General features: G+C 42.4%; 1 protein-coding gene across 4 annotated transcripts in view; it reads left to right on the top strand.

Moving 5' to 3' along the window:
* Nucleotides 1-22,356, top strand: part of SPEF2 (sperm flagellar 2) — a 90,142-nt gene that overhangs the window by 52,042 nt on the left and 15,744 nt on the right. For 2 of the 4 annotated variants that reach the window (XM_081929531.1, XM_081929530.1), the window contains exons 25-35: nt 690-850; nt 2,258-2,432; nt 4,173-4,416; nt 7,291-7,410; nt 8,818-8,956; nt 9,581-9,810; nt 13,126-14,273; nt 14,370-14,587; nt 14,678-14,886; nt 14,981-15,104; nt 15,204-15,641. In XM_081929531.1, the coding sequence (XP_081785657.1) occupies nt 690-850; nt 2,258-2,432; nt 4,173-4,416; nt 7,291-7,410; nt 8,818-8,956; nt 9,581-9,810; nt 13,126-14,273; nt 14,370-14,587; nt 14,678-14,886; nt 14,981-15,104; nt 15,204-15,594 (3,159 nt within the window). In that variant the 3' untranslated portion in view covers nt 15,595-15,641. Of the gene's footprint in view, nt 1-689; nt 851-2,257; nt 2,433-4,172; nt 4,417-7,290; nt 7,411-8,817; nt 8,957-9,580; nt 9,811-13,125; nt 14,274-14,369; nt 14,588-14,677; nt 14,887-14,980; nt 15,105-15,203; nt 15,642-18,615; nt 18,723-20,239; nt 20,423-22,356 lie in introns of those variants that run through there. The other 2 variants (XM_081929533.1, XM_081929532.1) reach the window with 1 other exon arrangement.

Here is a 22,356-nt window from a genome sequence, read left to right as displayed (position 1 = left end):
TTAGCACAAACTAGGGTTTGTTCCTCACCAGGGTTTGAAGGTGGCTGCAAGTGGGGTTAGTAGCAAACCCTGGTTAGCAGTAACCCTGGTTAAAGTCAGTGCACAACAAGGCATGTTTTAGATTGATGGTGGGGAGAATTAACATGGGCAATGAGAAGCAAAGGGATAGGGATAAGAGAGTACAGTCTTTTGGAGAAACCCTCAACCACAGTTTCCAAAAGTTCCTCAAGTTTCTGGGGGAAGGAATGCAACAGTTACAACTGTATAGTTCTGGTATGCGTAGCACAGCGAAGGACTTTCTTGGTTGTTGTTAAAGAGAACATTAGGATTCTTCGGCGCAAGCTAGAGAAGGAAAAGCAATACCCCCATATCTCTTCCTCAAATTTGCCCCATAAAATCCAGTTGTGAAAAAACACATAATGGGATATCATTGCATCACATAACACTTTGAAGTTACAAGTGAAAGGGTGGAAAGGCTGCTGCACACTCATGGTTTATCCTCAGTTGTGTCTTTAGTATGCTTGGTCCTAAAATTATTTAAATATTGGGTCCATTCTTAGAATCTATCCCCCTCCCCCCGCTATAGCATTTTGATGTTTTAGGAACTGCTTTGTGAATTATCCATGGAGATAAGGTGTCAGGAAATACTTGAATAATTTCTTGTTTTGTTTTCCTGGTATATCATGAAGAACGAACTGGACCGTTTCCAGGATACCAAGAGGCTTTTGCATGACTACTATAGAGGGATGGAAGGCAAAATTCCAACGGAGACCAGCAATGAGTTTGCCAGAATACCTTTGATAGATCTAATTGATAAAGAACAACCCATGGAAGAGGCCAAGACTAGAATGTACATTTAAAATTGTGGTATTGTAATAATCACTGAATGTGGGGGGAGGAGAAAGGAATGGAGAATATAACTGATTTGGGAATAGAGTAAGCTAGGCACATGAATGGGGAAGTGTAAATAGTCAACAGTAGTCAACCCCACACCTCTCATTCAAAAGATTCCAGGTTTAATCTCTGGCATTTGCAGTTGCAAAAAGGGATCTTAGATAGCGGATATTGGTAAATACTTCGGGTCAAGACCTTGGAGAGCTGTTGTTGCTGGTCAGAGCAAGCAACAGTGAGCTAGATGGACCATTGGTCTGATCCTGTGTAAAGTGGCTTCTTATGTTCTGATAGTACACCTGTGAGAAAAATTAAAGGTGACAGCTTTAGGTATTATGGTTGTAGTGAAGTAAATAGTTACACTCTTTGTGTAATCAACATAACTGAATGAATCAATAACTGTGAATTCATAAGAATTAAAAGTCCGGAGAGAGGGCAGGCGCATGCATCCTATACTTACCCTCTCCACCTATCATGAATATATGCACACTGCACACTCATGCACAATGCAGTGAGGTGTGTGCACATTCACAAACACACAAAATGCCTATGCTTTGCTCCTGGACACTCACCGGGTTGCTAAAGTGCAAATTCAAACCCGGATCCGATCACCAAATGAACACAGGTGCTTGTGCAAATGCTTGCATAAAGACAGAATACCAAGCAGACACCTTTCCCTAAGCTCAGATCTCTCACCTTGCAAGCCAAGGGTCATCACTCTCTTGCTGCCCTCTCTTTTCCCCCGTGGCATGAGTTCCCTGGAAGGAGGGGTTGGTTGTTATGCCACTCTGGGAACTGTAGCTTTGTGAGAGGCATAGGGAGTCTCCTAATACCTCTCAGAACCCTTACAGTTTCCAGGATTCTTTGGGGGAAGCCATGACTGTTTAACGCAGTATAAAACTTCTTTCAATGTAAGGTGCAGATATGGCCTAGGTTTTACAAGTGCCATCAGGGAACGAGAGTAAGAATTGGGTTCCTTCCCAAATCACCTCCAACAGTACAGGCAGGAGGTTGAGTGTAAACCTTACATAGATGAGTATGGGTCACTATCCATCCGCTTTAAAAAAAAGAGGAAAGGGATAGATAATTTGGCAGGGACTTCACCCATCTATGTGCCTTGGTTTATACTAAATGTCCTACACATAATGGGAGAATGTTGAAACTTGAGGTTTGTCCCATGCACCATTTCTATGCAGAATGTAAACAAGAGGCCTGCATGGGAACCAGCTTGTAATTTTTTGTATGAGACCTTTATAATGAACAGAAATATTCTCTTACAGAGCAAATATACAAGTTTAAGTTTTGAGAAATGCAGAAGTAAATCTGTTGCCTCTCTCTCTCTCATTCTCTCGCTTTCTGTTTTAAGAATTCCTCTGAGTGTTCACAGAGCTGCTTCTCCAGAACCAAAGGACAAGATGAAAGCAATTCCAGTCAAGATCAAGGAGGATGTGTTTTCTGAAAGCATAATCTTTAATTTTGCCCCAGAAGAAAAACAGATTACTGAGATGTGGCACAATATTGTAGCCACAATATCCAACATGGTAAGAAAAGCCACAAGTATTAAAAGAGTTCAAACAGAGATCTGGATACAGCCATTAAGAATGTAAAAAGAGCTTGCTGGATCAGGCCTGTAGGAAACCCACACTCAGGAAATTCTGCAATTTCCAACATTGGGCATCCTGCCTCCGACCATGGAGGCAATTTGGAAGTATCCTGATAAATGTTTTGCTGACTCCAGTGCAAGATTACTGCAGTGTTCTCTCTTTAAGGATTCCCCTGAAGACAGAAACTCTGATTTGTGCAAATTTTCACAGTTTTAATTGGGCATTCTTACCTATTATATAAATGTGCTAGCACTATTCAGAGAATCCCTTCAATATCTCAAAAAAGCATCTCTATAGAGAATTTGGTGATAGAAAAATTCTTTGAAATTTGATCAGTTACTTACATGATGAAACAGTGTGAAAGTCAAATTCATCATGGAACAGCTGTAGTTATCCCCCCGCCCTAAATCATACATAAATGATTTTTTACTTGGCTGCAGAGATCCCATGAGTGGAATGCTGCTGAGAGGATACTCTCACTGGCAGAAGGGGAAGGGGAGGCAATTTTCACTGATTCCCCTTGAAGCCCCATGCACCTCTTCGAAAATATGCAGAAGGTTGGTGAGCCTTTCAAAGCAGCGCAAGTATAAACAGCAAAAACCGGTCTTCTCTCCCCACTCTCACCATCAGCAGGAGCCCCCACTGGATTGAAGACGCTTCCTTTCATGGAAGAGCAAGTCTGTATCCATGCCCTGTGCTGTATGTTTCTCTGTATCTTATTTAGGTAAGGGATAGCCAAATATTCCCCAAATATTTATTGGACTCTGGCTCCCATCAGCCTCAGCCAACACTGCCAAAGGACAGAGATTATGGGAGTTGGAGTCCACAAAGCCTGCAGATCATCCATAATCTAGATAATGTGCATTTGTGACGGATGGTCTGTCTTATTTATTTTATTTATTAGGTTCATATACCACCCTTCATCAAAATATCAGGGTGATTCACAAGACAAAAATACAAGATAAAACCACAAATGTGTCATTAAAACGAAAACAACAAAACAATAGCCCCCTCTCCCACAAACACATTTAGAAGGCTGTAGAATATTAATCAGCCAAAGGCCTGATTGAAGAGGAACGTTGTTGCCTAGCACTTAAATATATATAATGAAGGCGCCAGACGAACCTCCCTGAGGAGAGCATTACACAACGGGGAGCCACTGCAGAAAAGGCCCCGTTCTCGTGTTGCCACCCTCCGAACCTCACATGGAGGAGGCACATGAAGAAAGACCTCAGATTATGAACACAGAGTTGAGTTGGTTTATATGGGGAGAGGCAGTTCTTATATAAGCCCTATGGGTTTCATCCCTTACATGAGCAGAAGGCTCTTCTCTTATTTCAAGGGGGCGTCTCCAGTATCTGCCCATTCATTCTGTGGTCGAAGGCCTCATGCTACAGCCTGTGCCTTTCCAGAATGTCGTAAGAGCAGAAGAAGAGTATGGGAGCAGTTATATTAGATTCCCACCAACCACCTGGAGCAACTTGGGGACTGGAAGGAGAAATTTCAGAAGCCACCGCATGATCTCTGGATCCCAACCTATAGAGCAGTAATAGTTTATAACGTTAAGTGGTCTGTTTCATAATGACCTGCTGGTTATTGACAATCATGAAACAACAATCGTTTTGTTCAAAATACTCTTGCTGTTTTTTTACTTAAGTGTGACCCTTTAAAATTAAGGTTACAGCTGAAATACAAGCAAAAGAGGCGGAGGAAGAAAAAGAACGGCTTCAGCAAGAAATGAAAGAAAAAGAGCGCCAAAAATCTTCCCAAGCAGAAAAGAAGGGGAAAGAAGGGAAAGGGAAAAAGGGGAAAGGAGGAAAGGAAGCCAAAGGTGGAAAGGATGCCAAAGGAGGGAAAGGAGGGAAAGATGCCAAAGGAAAGGAAGGCAAAGATGCCAAAGGCAAGAAAGGAAAAAAGAAAGGTAAATGAGATGCAAGGTAAAAGAGAGAGAGGGTTATGGATTAATACAATTGTGTTTGATCATTAAAAAAAATTTTTTTTACATGCCCAGCAAAACAGAGGAGTGGAGTTAAGGTATAACCCTTACTGGAGCCGATACACACATTGGTCCCCCTTTTCAGGAGTTAGTTCAGGGACAGGGTACCTGTGGCTGCTCACATGTTGCTGGACTACAACTCCCACAATCCCAGGGGTGTAGGAAAGGGGGTGCAAGTGGTGTGGTCCACCCTGGGTGTCATCCTTGAGGGGGGTGACAAAATGGCACACCACAGGGGGAGGCACTCACCGTGGGGCCTGGCCTGCAGTGTGCCTGAGCCACGCATCTCTCCTGGGAGTGATGCAGTGGCTTGGGGCCCCGCGCTGCCCGAAATGGCAGTGTGGGGCTTGCGTCTGCCAGGCGGCCTCTGTGGACAGCATGCCGCAGCGCCCCATGCACGGATCAACCCGCCTCCGTGGGTGGATCACCCCATGGGTAGATCATCCCCTTGGGTGGATCGCCCCGCCCCCGCCGCTCCAGGTGCCAGAGCAGCTAGCTGCGCCCCTGCACAATCCCCAACCATTTGCCATGCTGACAGGGACAGATGGGAGTTGGAGTCCAACAACTAAAGCAGTCAGGTTCTGGTCTAGAAACGACATCTAAAATTAAGGTAATCTACAAGCTCTAACTATGCTTCACTACTGTATTGGAATACAGTATACATAGGAGATGTATTGCTTAATGCATGGTTTTATTATGGCTGTCAATTTTCCCTGTGTATTGGTTGCAAGCTCACTGTGGCTGAAAAACAGCATACAAATGTAATAAACAGTAACTTCTGAAGGGTCGCGGGTTCCCCACTCCTAAATTAGACTGTACCCAAAGATCTTTCCTGGTCTGTTGTCAGAGAGAAGTCTTACAGTTCAAAAAGCAAAGCCAAAAAGGCAGCATTTGACACTTGATGTTATAGATGAACACTGTTTGGTATTTTGGCATTTTGTATCTTGTCATATTATGGGACGTGGGTGGTGCTGTGGGTTAAACCACAGAGCCTAGGACTTGCCGATCAGAAGGTCGGCGGTTCGAATCCCCGTGACAGGGTGAGCTCCCGTTGCTCGGTCCCTGCTCCTGCCAACCTAGCAGTTTGAAAGCACATCAAAGTGCAACTAGATAAATAGGTACTGCTCCGGCGGGAAGGTAAACGGCGTTTCCGTGCGCTGCTCTGGTTCGCCAGAAGCGGCTTAGTCATGCTGTCCACATGACCCGGAAGTTGTACGCTGGCTTCCTCAGCCAGTAAAGCGAGATGAGCGCCGCAACCCCAGAGTCGGTCACGACTGGACCTAATGGTCAGGGGTCCCTTTACCTTTACCTTATCTTGTCATGTTACACTGTTGTGGTATACAGAGTCAAACCATTTGTCCATCTAGCTCTTTACGATGTCAGACAGGGCCTATCTGGAGATGCCAGGGTTTGACCCTGGAACCTTTGGCATGGAAACCATTGAGCTGTGCTGCTTCCCAAATGGGCATCCATGCCATCTGACCAAAGCAGCAGCAGTAAGGGCAGCAGAAACACCTGGGGAATCAGGGAGAGAGGTTTGCCAAGGACCATTTCAAGGAAGAATGGAAGCCCAGGACGATGGTGGTTGGACATCAGCCCAGGGGAGGAAGGTCTGCATTGATGAAAAGGTCATAAGCCCAGCGCTCTATTTCAGAGATGGGTATTATTCCCCTTATGACCAGTGCTGCACATCTAGAGAGGCAGCAGTGCCACTGCAAGGGAGCTGATGTTCCCCCTCCCAAGTGGTGCCAACAGCCACTGATCCTGAGAGTTCTGAGGCCTGGGATCCGTTGATTCCATCTGCCCAGAATAGCCAGACCAGCAGGTAGACTGGAAGAGGACTCTGAAAACCATCTGAAATCCCACAGTAGCTCCCTTTTGCTGCCATAGTTAGCCCTTCTGAAGAGACACAGCCGCTGGATATTAGACCAGGTTTGTTTGATGCTGACAAAACCTGATGTTTTGAAGAGAGGCAGCTTCAAAAATTAAGGCAACATCACCTTCCTTGATATATGATTTGTTGGGTTGTATTCAATCAAGTTTTAGTCAGGGCAAACCTATTGGAATGAATGGACCTCAGTCATGTTCACTAATTTCAGTGTGTCTACTCTGAGTAAAATGTACTTGAATGCCACTCATATGTTGTTATGGCATACTTTGAGAACTGTCATGGTTGAATAGTGGTTATACTATTGTAAAATGAAAAAATAAGGTTCATTCTTGGAATATCAAAATGGCTAAGGTGACCTTGAGCCATTTACCATATTTCCTCCTAACCTACCTTACCAGGGGACAACCAGGTAGGTCCTACATGTGAGTAGGTCATGCATTAAGTTTTGGAAGCACCTGAGTGTGCTGGTTGCATGATGTAACTGTCCTGAAATGCTTTCCAAGCATTGTTTGTTTATTAAATTTATAGCTTGAGTTTTGTCCAAAGAGCTCAAGAAGGCATGTATCGTTACCCCTCACCCTTCCTTTTATCCTCACCATCACCATGTGAGGGTGGGAGCCTGAGAAAGACCCTGGGCCACCCAGGAAGCCTCGTGGTTGGGTGGGGATTTGAACCCAGGTCTCCCCAGTCCCAGTCTGATGCTGCGATTGCTATGCCACACTACATAATGATCAAGTGAAGCTGTCTCTTGTTGTCTCTAATTTCAGATCCTGTTTCTGAAATTTTGACAAGTTCAGTTTTACCTACATTTTGAGTTGCGTTCATTTTGTGAAATGCCCAGTTAGGCTAACAGTAGTGTAAGCATTATGCATACAGAAATTTGTAAAAATACGTGCTTCTCCTTGCAGCCTCTCATTCTCCACCAGAGCCAACGCCAACACCAATTCCTTTATCCCCGGAGGAGCTAAAGAAGCTAGAACTGAGGCTTAAAATGAAGCAGGAATATTTTGCTGCACTGGAGCATGAAGGTATGCATTAAATTTCAATCAGGTAAATTCAGAAACAGCTCCACATTTGCAATTTAGGGAATGCTTAAGCTGGAAAATAGTGGGAAAGAAAGACCACGGATTGCTTTCAATATTCAAAATGCTACAGCAGCATTTGCTTGAACGTGTTGTGGGCATTACGCTTAACCATTTTTAACACTATCCATTATTTACTGCCAATAACCCTGGATAAGATTTGAAACCTAGTGAAACCATGTTGCAGGTTGCTAAACTAGGCCTTCCTCCAGGAAGGTGTATATAATATGACATTGGATAAAGTTGCTTGTTATTGCCTTGTTACCTGAGAAACTGGGGGGGGGGGCAGGGAAAACCACCATAACCATGGTTTGCTTGCTGCAGCTGAAATATTTAAGCATCGATAATGAAATCCATGGTTTGCTAAACCATTTCAGCCCATGGTTTCACATCACACTTGCAACGTTTAGGTATTACAATATAATGCTAACTAATTAACTAACAACGGTTAAGGGAAACTAATTTTGGCAGTAGCTTCAAGGCAGACAACTAGTAGAAGTGAATGGCCACAAATACATTTATCCAATTATTAAGACAATTTTAACCCACCATTCACTGGATGACCTCATGGTGAAATTATTTAAAGCAGCAGCAAGCCAACAAAATGAGAAGTAAAGTATATAGAATAATTAAAAAAAATACTCCAACATAAAGCCACAACCGTAAAGCAATGAAACTAGCATCCTGTGCAAGACCAGGCAAGCTCATTTTAATCTGGCGCCAGAATGTCAGCCATGTTGGTGCCTATCAAACTTATGGGGTGAGGCCATTACACAATTGTGGAGCAATTAGGTGACTTTAAAAGCAGATTAGTGGGGGGCCTGCTGGTCATGGAGTAAGCAGCAGAAACTGAGAGCTCCCAGATAAAATATTTTAAAAAACAGATTTCTCGCTTTCTATTTATTTATTTATTTATTATTATTACTTTGTTTAAAATAATATAATAAAATAATAATGCAGATTAGACAAATTCCTGGATGTTAAGGCTGTCCATGGCTGCTTGTCACTAATGGTGGATATATGCTATCTACATTATCCAAAACATTGTGCCCTAGAATAGTGGGGGGAAAACTGTGGGAGACGGCTATGGTGTCCATGTCTTGCTTGAGGCTCACTGTAGGCATCTGGTTGACTCCAGTGGAAATAGGCTGCTGGAAAAGATTAGCTTTTGGTCTCAACCAGCAAGTCTCTTCTGTTCTTCACACGGCTCTTACTTAGAGCAGCCCAGCTTTTGTAAACCCATCGGATCAGACTGCCAGTTTCCCAAATAATGCCTCAACCTAACGCTTGATTGCCAGACCTGTAAAACAGTGTTTGTATTCTTACTTGTTCTTAAACAATTTCTTAAAACAGCGGAGGCTGCAAAATCTCGGCTTGAGCTGTTGAAAGCCAAAGCACTCGCCTTCACTGAAGATCTGCAAACGAAAGCAGAAGTAACATACAGGAATATGGAAAAATGGCTTGGGGAGAGATTCTTGGCTGAAATGGCAAGGTAATGGTTAATTTTGATAAAAGCATTAGAATAATGGAATCATTGAACTGTAGATTTGGAAGGGACCCCGAGGTAATGCGGGAGGTTTTAGGAGGAAAGAGGAATTTCGTGCAAGCCTCTACAGGAGCAGGTGAGGTGGTGTTCAGATTGGAGTTGCACAGAGTTGGAGTTGCACTCAAGGCCAATCTGGGTATTCTGTTATATTCAAAATATTCCTTATATTCTCCTTCATTTGTCTACCTGGAAGAAACCCTGCCTGATCTTGATGTATATACTCATTTAGTATATTTTTCAATCTGTTAGCTAATATGTTTGCAAACAACTTGTAATCATTGTTTAACAGAGAAATAGGCCTATAGTTTTTAATTTGCAGCAAATCTGAATCTTGTTTTGGGACTACTGTAATATAGGCCTCTTTCCATGTTTCTGGGATTTCACCTGTAATCAACTCAAGGCCAGTTTGGTGCCCTTGCCTGGCATCTGCCACCACCTCACTGCTCCCCCTTCTTCTCTCAATAAGCAACATTTCTGCAGAGAAGCTATTGCTGTGGCTCTGTGTCACACCAGACAAGCTGCTCCTGCTGAACCCCTCTGCCACTGTTTCTTAAATGTGTATCCTTACAGTGTCGACAAATTAACCGAGGTTGCCCGCCACCACATCGAAACCTCTACTAAGATCCAGTATGAATTAGTTCTGGAAGGGGTAGAGTTTTACATTAACGGTGATGTCAAAGTCTTTCCAGATCCTCTTCCTCCACCTCGCCCTCCATCGGTGGAAATGCCTACAAATGGTACTTTAACTATTTCGCAGCTTAGCACGCTTCATAAGCAGTTTCTGCAGGTGGCACCTAAAGGTAAGAAATCACCTTGTTTTCAAAAAGTTATTTATTTATCATTTATTTCCCCAAAGTATTTGTATCCTGTTCTTCACACACACACACACACACACACACACCAAGGCTTACACACAGAGTGGCTTAACAGCGATCAATAACAAGATAATCTCTGCCATTAAATACTGACTTGAGATATAAAGCTACTAACAGTTTTATATCCCTGCTAGCAGTAATTCTGGAACTTCTTTCAATGGTGTGTTCCAGTATATGGAAATGCTTCTTTCAATTATAACTAAGTGCAGCGTCAAAACACTCATGAGCCATGCAGGTTACCTCATACATCAACAGTCCTCTCCTATACATCAGGCTTCCTCAAACTTGCCCTCCAGATGTTTTGAGACTACATCATCCCTGACCGCTGGTCCTGCTAGCTAGGGATCATGGGAGTTGTAGGCCAAAAATATCTGGAGGGCCGAGTTTGAGGAAGCCTGCTCTACATCATGGGTCACCGATGTGGGGCTTTCCCTGGTGTCTACAATGTCCCATCCTCTGGCTATCCTCCTTCTTAAATTACTCTGGAATTACTCCTTCCTTAGCCAATATAAGACTTTTTACAGTATGTTTGTGGCACTGGGAGCAATTGGGGCAGCAGTATTACAGTTGAGGAGGGGAGAGTTGTGGCCTGCATGTTGCACCCACATCAGTTTATTCACTTTGCAAGTGTGCCCACAGGACCAAGAAGTTTGGCAACCCCTGCTGTACATGTTTACTTGGGAGTAAGCCCTACTTTGCTTCTTTAGCGCTTGCTCCCAGGAAAGTTTGAGAAGGATTCCTAGCTACATTTAGAACAGTAAATACTTTTCAAAAAGGTTGTTAATTGAGCATTCTTCCTTATTTGCTTTGCACAGTGTGTGCAGGGAGGTTAGGCGACATCAGCCTGGAAGCAGGCTGTAAAATGTGCTTTTTCTGAACACATAGTTATGCTCTTACATATTGACACTGACCATCAGCATTAGCATCAAAGCATCTATCCCTGCCTTCTTCCCAAAGGAGGCTGTGGTCTATTAAATGGTTTCCTAACTCGGTGCCCACCAGATGTTTTGAACCACAATTTCTATCATCCCTGATAGAAATATGACTGGAGCTGACAGGATGAAACTAGGTTGGGGAAGGCTGGTCTGTAGCAAGCTATCTAGAGTAAAGGAAAAGGTAAAGGGACCTCTGACCATTAAGTCCAGTCATGACCGACTCTGGGGTTGCAGTACTCATCTCGCTTTATTGGCTGAGGGAGCCGGCATACAGCTTCCAGGTCATGTGGCCAGCATGACTAAGCCGCTTCTGGCAAACCAGAGCAGCGCACGGAAACGCCGTTTACCTTCCCGCCGGAGTGGTACCTATTTATCTACTTGCACTTTTTGGTGTGCTTTCAAACTGCCAGGTTCGCAGGAGCAGGGACCGAGCAATGGGAGCTCACCCTGTCGTGGGGATTCGAACCGCCGACCTTCTGATCTGCAGGTCCTAGGCTCTGTGGTTTAACCCACAGCACCACCCGCGCTATCTGGAGTAGCCAGATGCAAAAGCGGGCAGGTGTCCTGCACCTTTTGATAGTTGTGAGGAAGGGAGAATCTCTGTAGCTATAGTTCACCATGCAAGCTGCACCTGCTGAAAATTCCCTCTTCCACTCAACTATTAAAAAGTTCAGGAGCCTTGTCCTTGTTTGTATCTGGCCCAGCCTAAAGCTCTCAGGGAGTAGATATTTAGTATCGGTCAAAGACAGCCTTGCCACTCCCCACGCCAAGCCTTGTTGATATAATCTTAGCTCTAGATTTATTTGCATAGAGGTCCTTCTCCTCCTTGCTTGCCTCCAACTTGATACAGGGTGTAATACACTGCTGTACCATCTGAACTAGGAATAAGAGATCTTCTGACATTTTAATATGTAAAAACACTATATGCCTTTGCAGACCCCTTCAAAAGTACTGCATGAACAAGCAGAAAGGATTTTTAGAGCTTTGCTCTACAAATTTGTAGTATCATATAGGAAGTCAGCAGAAAAAAGGGAAACGGTAGAAGGAAACTTACATTCTGTGTACCAAATAGTATTTTGACTCAGAATCAACCAATATCTGTGGCTTCAGAGTACTTTTAGCCACAAAAGGAAGATTAGATCATACAGAGAAGCTTAGCTAGCAACATGGAAAGCACCCAGATTTGCTTAAGAGGCCAACGGCCTTGTTACTGATTCTTCCTATAGGAAAGAAAATGGCATTAAGTGGAACATTGACTATCTTAATAACGTGTTTTTTTCCTCAGGACATTTCCATTGCCTAGGAAAGATAACCCTTCTGGCCTCTTACAGAGCACAGTTGCAGCAATCAATACTCTTGGTTTTTTTGCTTTGCCGTTGGTTTTCAGTTTGATACTGAACACAATTTTAATTAGAATTGGGTGGACTTGTTTGCAGTGGAGTCGATTAACTCCTCCTGCCCCCAGGATTGATTTGGATTGGAGTTGGTACTTATGAGCAAAAGTGGAGAGTGCTTGGGAAATTGTCTTTTTCTGAGAGTTTGAAATGGTGGAGACGTTATGGTTGGACAAACCAATAGAGTGGCTAAGGTATTAAAGGAAATCCAGCCATGTGTTCAAAGATGCATTGGCTGGTGCATTGTCTTAAAAAGGCTTGAAAGGCAGCACTGAAGAGCACCAGCCACTCTCCTGCAGTCTTCAAAAGCTGATGACTGCTGCTGCTTCAGAAATGGTGGAGGGAGTGCTCTCTCCCCCCTGCACCAACCTCCACCTACAGCAGCAAAATGGGGGGTGGGATTTCAGGGGGGGCTCTTGTTCTTCCTAGCCTCACCTCTTTTCCTTCTTTTCTTCTTCCCTACCATCCCTGACACCTGGAATGTTGGGGGAGGTAGTTCCTGTGAGCAACTAACGTTGTCTAGCACTCTGTGAAAATTGCACTTCCCAGTGTTCAAGGCACAGGGTAGGGAGGAGGTGGAACAGAGATAGGAGGAGGGAAAGGGAGAATTCCTGGCTGTGTTGCTTTTGCTGCTGGATGAGCAGTCATATGGGTAGAAGGGAATTCTGCAGTTGAGGTTAAAACCTGAGCCGGAGAAGAATTTGGAGGTTTTAGTGCTTGCCTCATTTTTAAGGTGAACCTAATGAGTTGTTGAGGTTCATATTCATAGGTTTGGTAATGTGTCTGTCTGTGACTTACTTCCAAGTATGTGATCTTAGCCACTTAGGCTACTTATTCAGGCCTATCTTTAGTTGTGTGCAACCACAATAATAATGCATCCTAATACTGAGTTATATTTAAAATATTTATAGCCATAGCAGCACTGAAACAATTTAAAAGCAAGAATATAACTCCAGGCATCCAAAAACAACCAGGAAAGAATCACCAGTTTCAACAAATATGGCTGTCAAAGTACCCTTGGCTAAAACATAACAGTGAGAGGGGCACCATGTACTGTGCTTTGTGTCGGAAACATAACGTGGATTTAGGGGAGAAAACACACAATTTTTGTTCTGGGACTGATGACTTTGTACTTGAATTAGTCAACGACCACCACAACAGTGAAGCTCATGCATGGGCTACCTGTATGGAAGCAGCCAGTGGCTCTGTCCCAGACACAGCTACCACTGAGCAGATGTTAAAGAGCATGAGCAAAACAACCTTAGGAAGAATAGAAAACCTTTTCAGAACATGCCACGCCATTGCCAAAACTGGACGCCCCATCACAGACCTGGACTGGATGTGTAAACTGGATGATATGAAAGGAGTGGATATTGGTTCCATATTTAGAAATGACAAGGCAGCAAGGATCTTTATTCATTTCATTGCTGAAGTGGAACGAAGAACCTTGAAAGAGAAATTAGAAAAATGCAAGTTCTTCTCACTCATTAGTGATGGCGTTACAGACAGCACAATAAGAGAAGCTGCCCTGGTGTACGTACGTTTTGCACTCCAAGGGAAGATCCACTGCCAGATTGTTGGAGTTCAGTCAGTAGACAAACGTGATGCAGCTGCTGTGAAGAATGCCATTGTGCAAACATTACAGACCAGTCTGCAGCTCAATTTGCCAAGCCAAGACTGGGCAAGAAAACTTGTTGGCTTCGGAAGTGGTGGTGGAGACATTATGGTTGGACAAAGCAATGGGGTAGCTAAACTGTTAAAAGAAATCCAGCCATGTGTTCAGAGTGTGCATTGCCTCGTGCATCACCTTGAAATAGCTTACAAGGCAGCACTGAAAAGCACCCAACTATACACCATTCTAACAGAGCTCTTGCAAAACATGTACTACTATTATAACTCTCCACTGAACAAGAATGACCTCAAGCTAGTCTATGAAGATCTCAATCTGAGAACATCCATTCCTTCTCGAATTGGTGGTTCACGATGGCTTCTTCGCCTACAGACAGCTCTTCAGATCCTTCTGAAAGGATACCCAGCATTTGTCCTACACATGAGTAAGGTAAAGGCTCTTTAAAACCAAGCATGATTTGAAGAAATAATAAGTGAAAACCTGTGTTTGGTCATTGCTCTACTGACTTGTTTTTCTTGCATCCAGGTAGAAGAAGAACCATGTTCCTCAAATCACCAGAAAGCCAAAGACCTCTTAAAGCTTCTTCTGAAAACAGACATTGTCAAGTTTTCTCACTTTTTGCTTGATGTCATTAACGTCCTCAACATCCTCTCCCGCGTCGCCCAGGATCAGAACTCTTCCATCGCAGATGTGTTCGCAACAAGCCAGTCAACACTGGAAACACTCCAAATGTATCGAGCAAGGTTGTATATGCTTAACCAAAACTGTATATTAACTGGATGTATCCAAATCAAAGGCACACAGTACATTCGTTAAATGTAATATTTTTTCAGATCGGGGCCAAGGGAGCGTCTGGTGGAGGCCATCACACATTTTCATGGTCACCAGCTTGTAGGAGATGGTGACATATCAGCCATCCGGATAGAATTAATAAGCAATCTTTTGAAGCAGCTGCGCGATTGCTTCTGTGATGCTAGCGAAGATGTTTTGAGAGCAAGCGCTATTGGAAGTTTTAAGCTGTGGCCGGACAAAATTGAACCAGGTACAGAAATCAGACTACATCCAAAGGGATTGTTTCTTTCCGAAATGCATGGGTGGTTTGTTTGCTTTAAAAATTAATATTTAACCTCTTGCAGAATTTGGTGAAGTGGAAGTGTCGGTCTTGACGAAGTATTATGAGCCGGTCCTGGAATGTGCCAACGTGAAGGTTTATGAAGTAGAGACCGAATGGAACATGTTAAAAGCAGAGCTGTATAATAGGTATAATAAATAACAAGCAAGATGACATGAAATTAAAATGAATTTTCTGAATATGTCAGTGGGAGAAACACATTTAGTAACAGTTGTTATCCTTTCTAGATATCAGAGCATCCGGAGATTGACATGGGAAGCAGTGAACACAGATTATTCTCATAAATATCCAAACATCTTGTCGCTGGTAGATCTTGTCTTGACGCTACCTGCCAGTTCTGACGAGGCAGCACGAGGCTTCTGTCAGATGAAACTTACAATGATGAGGCTACGTTCAAAGCTGGTGTTTGAAAGCATGACCGATCGCATGGTCATTCTGATGAATTCTCCAGATATCAAGAAGTTTGACCCCCAAAAGGCTATCCAGTTGTGGAATATTTCCTCACAAAGGAATAGGAGACTACAGGCTGAGCAGGGCATGGTCAACCCTGAGACACCAGATTGTTCATCTGACTCTGAATGGGAAAGGGAAAGGGAAAGCTCATTTGGAAGCTATTAGATGTGAAACACTCTCTCCAGCTGTCTCCTCAAATATTTTTAATAATGTCTGTTGACCTTTCCTTTCCTTTTTTTTTTTGGTAACTATTTACTGGACAATTTCTATTTATTTATTTATTCATTCATTCATTCAACCAAAATTTATATACTTCTTGATTATAATGGAACGTCTAAAAGCACATATAATGTGTCATGAAACTAACACATGCATTTAGATGGGAAGGGAGAGAAATAAGAAGTATATCTTTTGGAAAAGCTGTAAACTATATTTCTTTTCAAACTGCTTGGTATTTGTCAGAATATGCTTATCAGGTATTACTTTTGAAATATGTGGTATTGGATTGGCATATGAAATTACCAAGTATCATTTTTGTCTATATATGTGTGTGTGTGTGTGTGTGTATGGTTCATTTTTATAAATTGAAGTGTACGCTCTTGACTCCTTGATGGAACTTCATAGTCTTCCTTCTTTCTGTTAAGCTGCTATTAAATTGATTTTAATTTATCACTGTCTTTCTATGCGCTTGGAATTTTCCAATATATTTATAGCAAGTGTTTAGGAATATTATGATTCTGGCTAGATACTGAACAATGAAAACAATAATTTGGAATAACTGTTTATTATCCTGTATTGTATTACATAAATTATTTTATTCCTGTTAGGGTTATTATGGATAAGCAATTGTTTGTACTGTTTTTACTGACATCTGATTTCCTGTTCATTTTCCTTCTTCTGGAAATTTGACATGTAAAAATAATTGCCTGTGGGAGGGAAATAAGGGTTGATTCCCTCAATAATTTGGACTTCCAAAATTGTTCCGAAGAGTCACAGTATTCATTCATGCATTTCTTCATTCTTAATTGCCGCAACTGTTCTACTTAGTGTTTTACTGGATTAAAAACAAGCAATGGAAGAGAACACTTTTTATCAAACGCCTAACTACGAAGGATGCCAAGACACTTAATTTTTCTTATCTGCAAAATAACAAGAGAAAAGAAGAGATGAGACTTTCAGTGCCAGCAGAAACATGCAGAATGAAATATCTTTGTAGTAAAAATAAGTTGAGGATATTGCCTCCTTTACACATCAAGGATATCACCTGCGGATAAGACATCTTAAATGTTCCTGGTTCTAGAAGGTATCACAGCATCATCTCTTGTACCTTGATGCTTTCAGATACAATAGCTGCAGCCATAGTTGTAGAACGCCACTACTTTTGAATGCATGCGCAACTTGATTAACTGGTTGACCAATGTAGAGCTTGCTAAAAGTAGTCATGGCCCAAGAGGTCATTGTGCATTATCTAGCAGCAGTAAAGGAACAAACCCCTTTCCCTTTTCCCTCCATAGTTACTACTTGGCAGAGGTAGCTAAGAAGACAAAGAAGAATCCATGGGGCACAAATTGCATGGGTGCCCCCATACCTTTGTTTTTCAACTTGTTTCGCATAGTGAACGTCCAAGAAATACTGGTTTCCACTTAGATGCACTGTAGTCAAATGACTGTAGAGAAATACATTTTTAAAATTTATAATTTTAAAAGCGCATACTTTTAACACATTTAAAAATGTATAACATTTTTGTGGATGACAGTAATAGTACCCAATTCATTATCATTTCTCTCACGAAATCATTGCATTGCTTTTTGCATTGGGTGGAAATCCACTATTTTAATTCTTAAGTTGTTATTCTATAAACTGCTTGGCTCAAGCGTCTATCCGTAGTTTCTAAAAGCTGTGCTGCATGGGAGCTTCTCTTTTTAAAAAATAGAAATAAGTTTATATTATTTACTTGTAGCAGCTTGTATTCCTCTGCAGACATCTCATACTTCCTCTAAGGATCCACTGTACACATTGCCGGCTTTCAACTTTAATTATATGAAATGACAACTTGCCTAATTTGGATCAGATCTCCCCCAACTTTATTTCACGTATATCCCACTTTTCCTACAAGAAGGTCAAGGCCTCCTTCCGCTTTAATCCCCCCAGTGTGGTGGGTTAAGCTAAGACTGGCCCAATGTCACTCAAGTCATCTTCATAGTTGAATGGGATTTGAACCCAGTTCTCCCTGGAGTTAGGCTGGCACTCTAGCCACTACAACAAACCCTCTGGGCTCATGACAAAACATAGGCTGCTGGCTGCAGTATCTAACTGGCAGGCCACATTTGACTTGCTGGGTCACAAGCCAAGACCATTTTGATCAGAATTGTCTGCACTAACTGGCAGAACCTGGGACCTTCTGTATGCAAAGCAGATGATCTATCACAGAGCTGTGGGTCTTCCCCAAATGGTCACCCACAATGCAGAATAATGTGATTTTCATAAGCTGCACATTCTGCAGTTCAAGTACTGTCTCAGGTGCCTATAAGAAAAAACATGCAGGCAAGCAGCTCAATCCTACATATGCCTGCTTGGAAGTCGGAAGTCAATGGCAATGTATTCAGCATGGCCTACTCTCCAAATAGTTGTGCACAGGATTTGCCTTTAAGCATGGCTGCATTTCATACAAGTTCCCATCATTAGCTTCGTACCTCTGCAATGGATCAGGCAAAACAAAAACAAAGAAAAAACTGCTTGTTTGCATTACAAAGTCAGGGAAGACTCAAATTAATTTGCACAGTGCTATACATACATTTTCGTATCTGATTTTAAGAACCAATTATCCTGCACTTCTAAAGAAAAAAGAAATTAGAATCGTAGACACAGTGAATGTTCATTGACACACTGGGGCTTACTCCTGAGTAAATATGCGTAGGATTGTGCTTTCAGTTTCTTATTGTATTATTATTGAGTAAATTGTACAGCATGTATGGCTACACATAGAATTTTTGACCAAAAAAAGCCATGCTGCGGTGTGGAAGTGCTATTACAGTGTGCAATTACAGCCCTTGTGTAATTAGGAGATAAAAACGAGAGGTAGATGTGATATGCCTCAGCAGGAAAAGTCAGATTTTAAGATTACAACAGATTTTAAACTGTTCATATCAGTCCCAATGTGATACTTTTCTTTTGTCATTTGTCTAGGTTTAATACCAAGCAAAACATTCATTGACATTGTTTATGACTTGATTACTTTGAATCTTGGCTCAAACTCGCTTCCTGATGCTTGGCTACACCTCTCCATTTATGATGTGAGTGCTCACTGTGTCCGCTATTCCTGTGATTTTTGACAGTCATTTGCTGTGTTGACTAGATGTACAATTGAGATGCTTACAATTTTAAATGGATGCTTACATTGCTAGAATAGGATACGTGTCTTTATTATAGAATTTATAGCCTTTGGGGGCTAATGGCCTTACGATTAAAAAAGAATGAGTTAAAATACAGCAAAAACATTTTTAAATGTAACTATATTAGCCATCCACAAAACAATAAAATGTAGTTAAGCATAAAAAGAATGACTATGGAAGCAAAACAGATTGCACTGCATACATCTCTTTTGTTTATGAAATTGATCAGGTACACAACAGTACTAGTGAATAAACCCAGCTTGTTATCTGCAAAGATATGTTCCTGGCTGCCATGTCAATTTGTTGTAGCTGCTGAAAATTTTTTCCTCCCAAAATCCAATACTTGTAGGCAAAATTGAGGAGGCTTGTTGAAATCATAGAATTGGAAAGGACCCAAGGGTCATACTAGTCCAATCCACTGCATAGCAGAAACCTCAGCTAAAGCATACATGACAGATGGCCATTCAACCTCTGCTTAAAAACCCTCAAGGAAGGAGAGTCCACAACTTCTCGTGGGAGCCCATTCTGCTGTCAAACAACTCTTGCCACCAGAAAGTTCTTCCTGATGTTTAGTCGGAATCTCCTTTCCTGTAACTTGAATCTATTGGTTTTGGTCCTACCCTCTGGAGCAGGAGAAAACAAGCTTGCCCCATCTTCTATTTTGGCAGCCCTTTAGATATTTGAAGATGGCTATTGTATCTCCTCTCAGTCTCCTGTTTTCCAGGCTAAACATACCCATCTCCCTCAACCATTCCGCATAAGGCTTGGTTTCCAGACCCTTTATCATCTTGGTCAACCTCCTCTGCACACTTTGCAGCTTGTCAACATCCTTCTTCAGAATTCATTTTGTCAGTTTTGGCCCAATTCTCCAATTTTCTAAGGGTCATCCTGAATCCTGATTCTGTCTTCTGCAGCATTAGCTACCCCTCCCAGTTTGGTGTCACCTGCAAATTTGATCATCCCCTCAATTCCTTCATCCGTCATTTATAAAGACGGTGAACAACAACGAGCCCAGAACAGAACCCTGTGGCACCCCTCATCACTTTTTCCAGGATGACAAGGAACCTTTAGTGAGCACTCTTTGAGTTCAGTCAGTCAACCAGCTTCAAATACATGTCTGCATTCAAATGCTACCTTGCTTTCTGCTGGAGCACCGTCTCATGTCACAAAGCAGAAGTCCTGTGTTGAGACGAGGCATTAAGATGTCTCCTTTGAAAAAAGTTCCCTGCAATTGATGCCATGGACTATATTTCTGCCCAGTCTCAGCTTTCTGTTTGGGGAGCAGTCAGTGATTTTGAAGTCAACGGATTCTTCTGTCTGTATAAGATACACAGTCCATAAAATGGCCCTGCCCTTAGTTACCCATTCCACTTACTTTTACTGTGTTAAGTAAACTTGTGTATTTTTGGATGTTACAGTTGCAGGGCCTGGCAGCAGCGTTAACAGTGGACTCAGACACTGTGGACTGGCGTATATTCTTGCAAGCAGCTTCCCAGCCTTGGCCTCTGCCCTCAGTGACGGAGCTTCTTGAGACGCTGCAGAGATTCCAGGATGTGGATGTAGATGGATCGGGCTTTGTCACAGAGGAAGAATATGATCAGGTCCCAATTCTTTCTTCTCTCAAGTTCTATTTTTGTGACTGTGAGTCCCAATGAAACCATTGGGACAAGCAGCCAGCCAGTCTTCACACCCTGTGGGCCACAAGCCCTGATTTGGGGTGGAGGGAAAATTCAGTTCCGTTCACATTTAAAGCCCAGGTTACCAAATTTTCACAATATGGAAGCCAAATCACAGGCTTCCTTCAAAACTCGCTCTTATCTGAATTTTGCAGTGCCATGCTACAAGCACACAGTGTTCACCGACATGCATACACCAGGGGGAAATGTGCAAAAATATCAAGGTATTGGTGAAAATAGCATAGCAAAATGCATTCTGTTAGGAGACATTGTTTGCAAAGATGTGGACATTAGTCAAAGCTGCATACAGAAATGTGCTTTTTTGGAAGAAATTTGCTCTAAAGTGCTAATGAAGTTTCGTGAGGATTTTAAAAAAACCAAACACAAATTGTTTCAGAAATGTGGAGAACTAAACTTAAGATAGTAAAAATGAGAAGTGGAGAGAACCAAAACTGGCAACTCCTTCTGCCCCTCGTCATTCATGCACCAATGTGGTTTTTAATTTCATTTTAGCCAACACAGGCCCATCCACCCCACGTCCTAACTGTCAGGCCAGTGTACCAACTTCAGAGCAAGCCTCTCTGAACACAGTGAGACTTCTTTCCAAGTAGACATGCATAGGACTGTGTTGTAAAAGTGGCATGTGGTTCAGAAATGACATGGGCTGGCATGTGTGCGTGAAACGAATCAGAAGTGCATGTCAGCTTCAAAACATTTCATAAATTAAATTACTTCAAATTAAACATTTCATACCAAATTATTTTAGGTCAGTTTCATGTGGTGCTCCCTTGCCTTTCCTTCCAAAGTGCATGATGTGGCTGGGGTAGGGTTCTGTAGAGTACCTATCATCCTAGCACTGTAGTAATTTATAACAAATAGGTTGGTTTTGCATTCCCGGGAGTGAGGAGCATTATTGCATTCCCTGTAAGATGTATCATAGTCATCCCAAAAGGCTAATTCCTGCATCTTCTCCCAAGATCTTTTGACCCATGGGAGGGAACAGCTTAGCGGACGTGAGGAAAAGTGGGTCTGGAGGGACAGATGAGATGCTAAGTCCTGTCTCCTGCTCCCCCACCTTTCCGCACTCAGCTTCCTAGGTGCCAAGCCTGGGCAGCTAATGGCTCATGCCTGTGTTTGCTGCTCTCTGCTGCCATTATTCAATGGCAGTACAAAGGCAACTTTTCACTAGAAGAAGGAAAAGCAAACCCCCATCATGTGGCAACACATTTCACCAGAAAAAGGAAAAGAAACAGTCGCCACTAGGGATGGAAAAACCACAAAGAGATGCTGCTCTCAATATTTCACCCACCTACGCAGAGTTGTGGTATTTTGCTCAGCAGCAAAGAGACTAAAAACATACCAACAGCTCCAGAGTCAACACAGGAAGCTAGGTAGAACATCCTTTGGTTCAGTATCTGGTATCAGTTCTCTGATCTTTGGGCTGGTAAATCTGAGCGAAACAAGAAAAATGTGTAAGTGATGTTGTTTTTGAGCAAAAAGGTTTTTTTAAAAATCTAATTCCACCCATAAAATTTGGTTACTTCCCAGTTGAAATCCCACAAAAGTCCATGAGGCTAAAATAATATGAACAGGGTTTTCTAGCTTACTGGGGCTGTGAATGGAGTTGTGGTGCTTCTGTTCCCAGATATTGACACGAAAAAGAATGTTTTTATATACTGAAGATATATACTGAAGTTATATACTGGGTTTTGCCTCCCACGTTAAGTATAATCTATAGACTTGCAAAGAACCCTTCTGGCATAAGTAGCTTTCAAGTCAACTGCTTTCGTTTTCACCATAGAACAGATTGATGCTGGAGACAAACTGTAGTCAGGTTTTCTTTTCAGAGACTTGAAAGT

The sequence above is a fragment of the Podarcis melisellensis genome (genome assembly GCF_964234715.1).
Source record: "Podarcis melisellensis genome assembly, chromosome: 11".
NCBI classification, from domain to species: domain Eukaryota; kingdom Metazoa; phylum Chordata; class Lepidosauria; order Squamata; family Lacertidae; genus Podarcis; species Podarcis melisellensis.
This window is presented reverse-complemented; position numbering and strand designations above follow the sequence as displayed.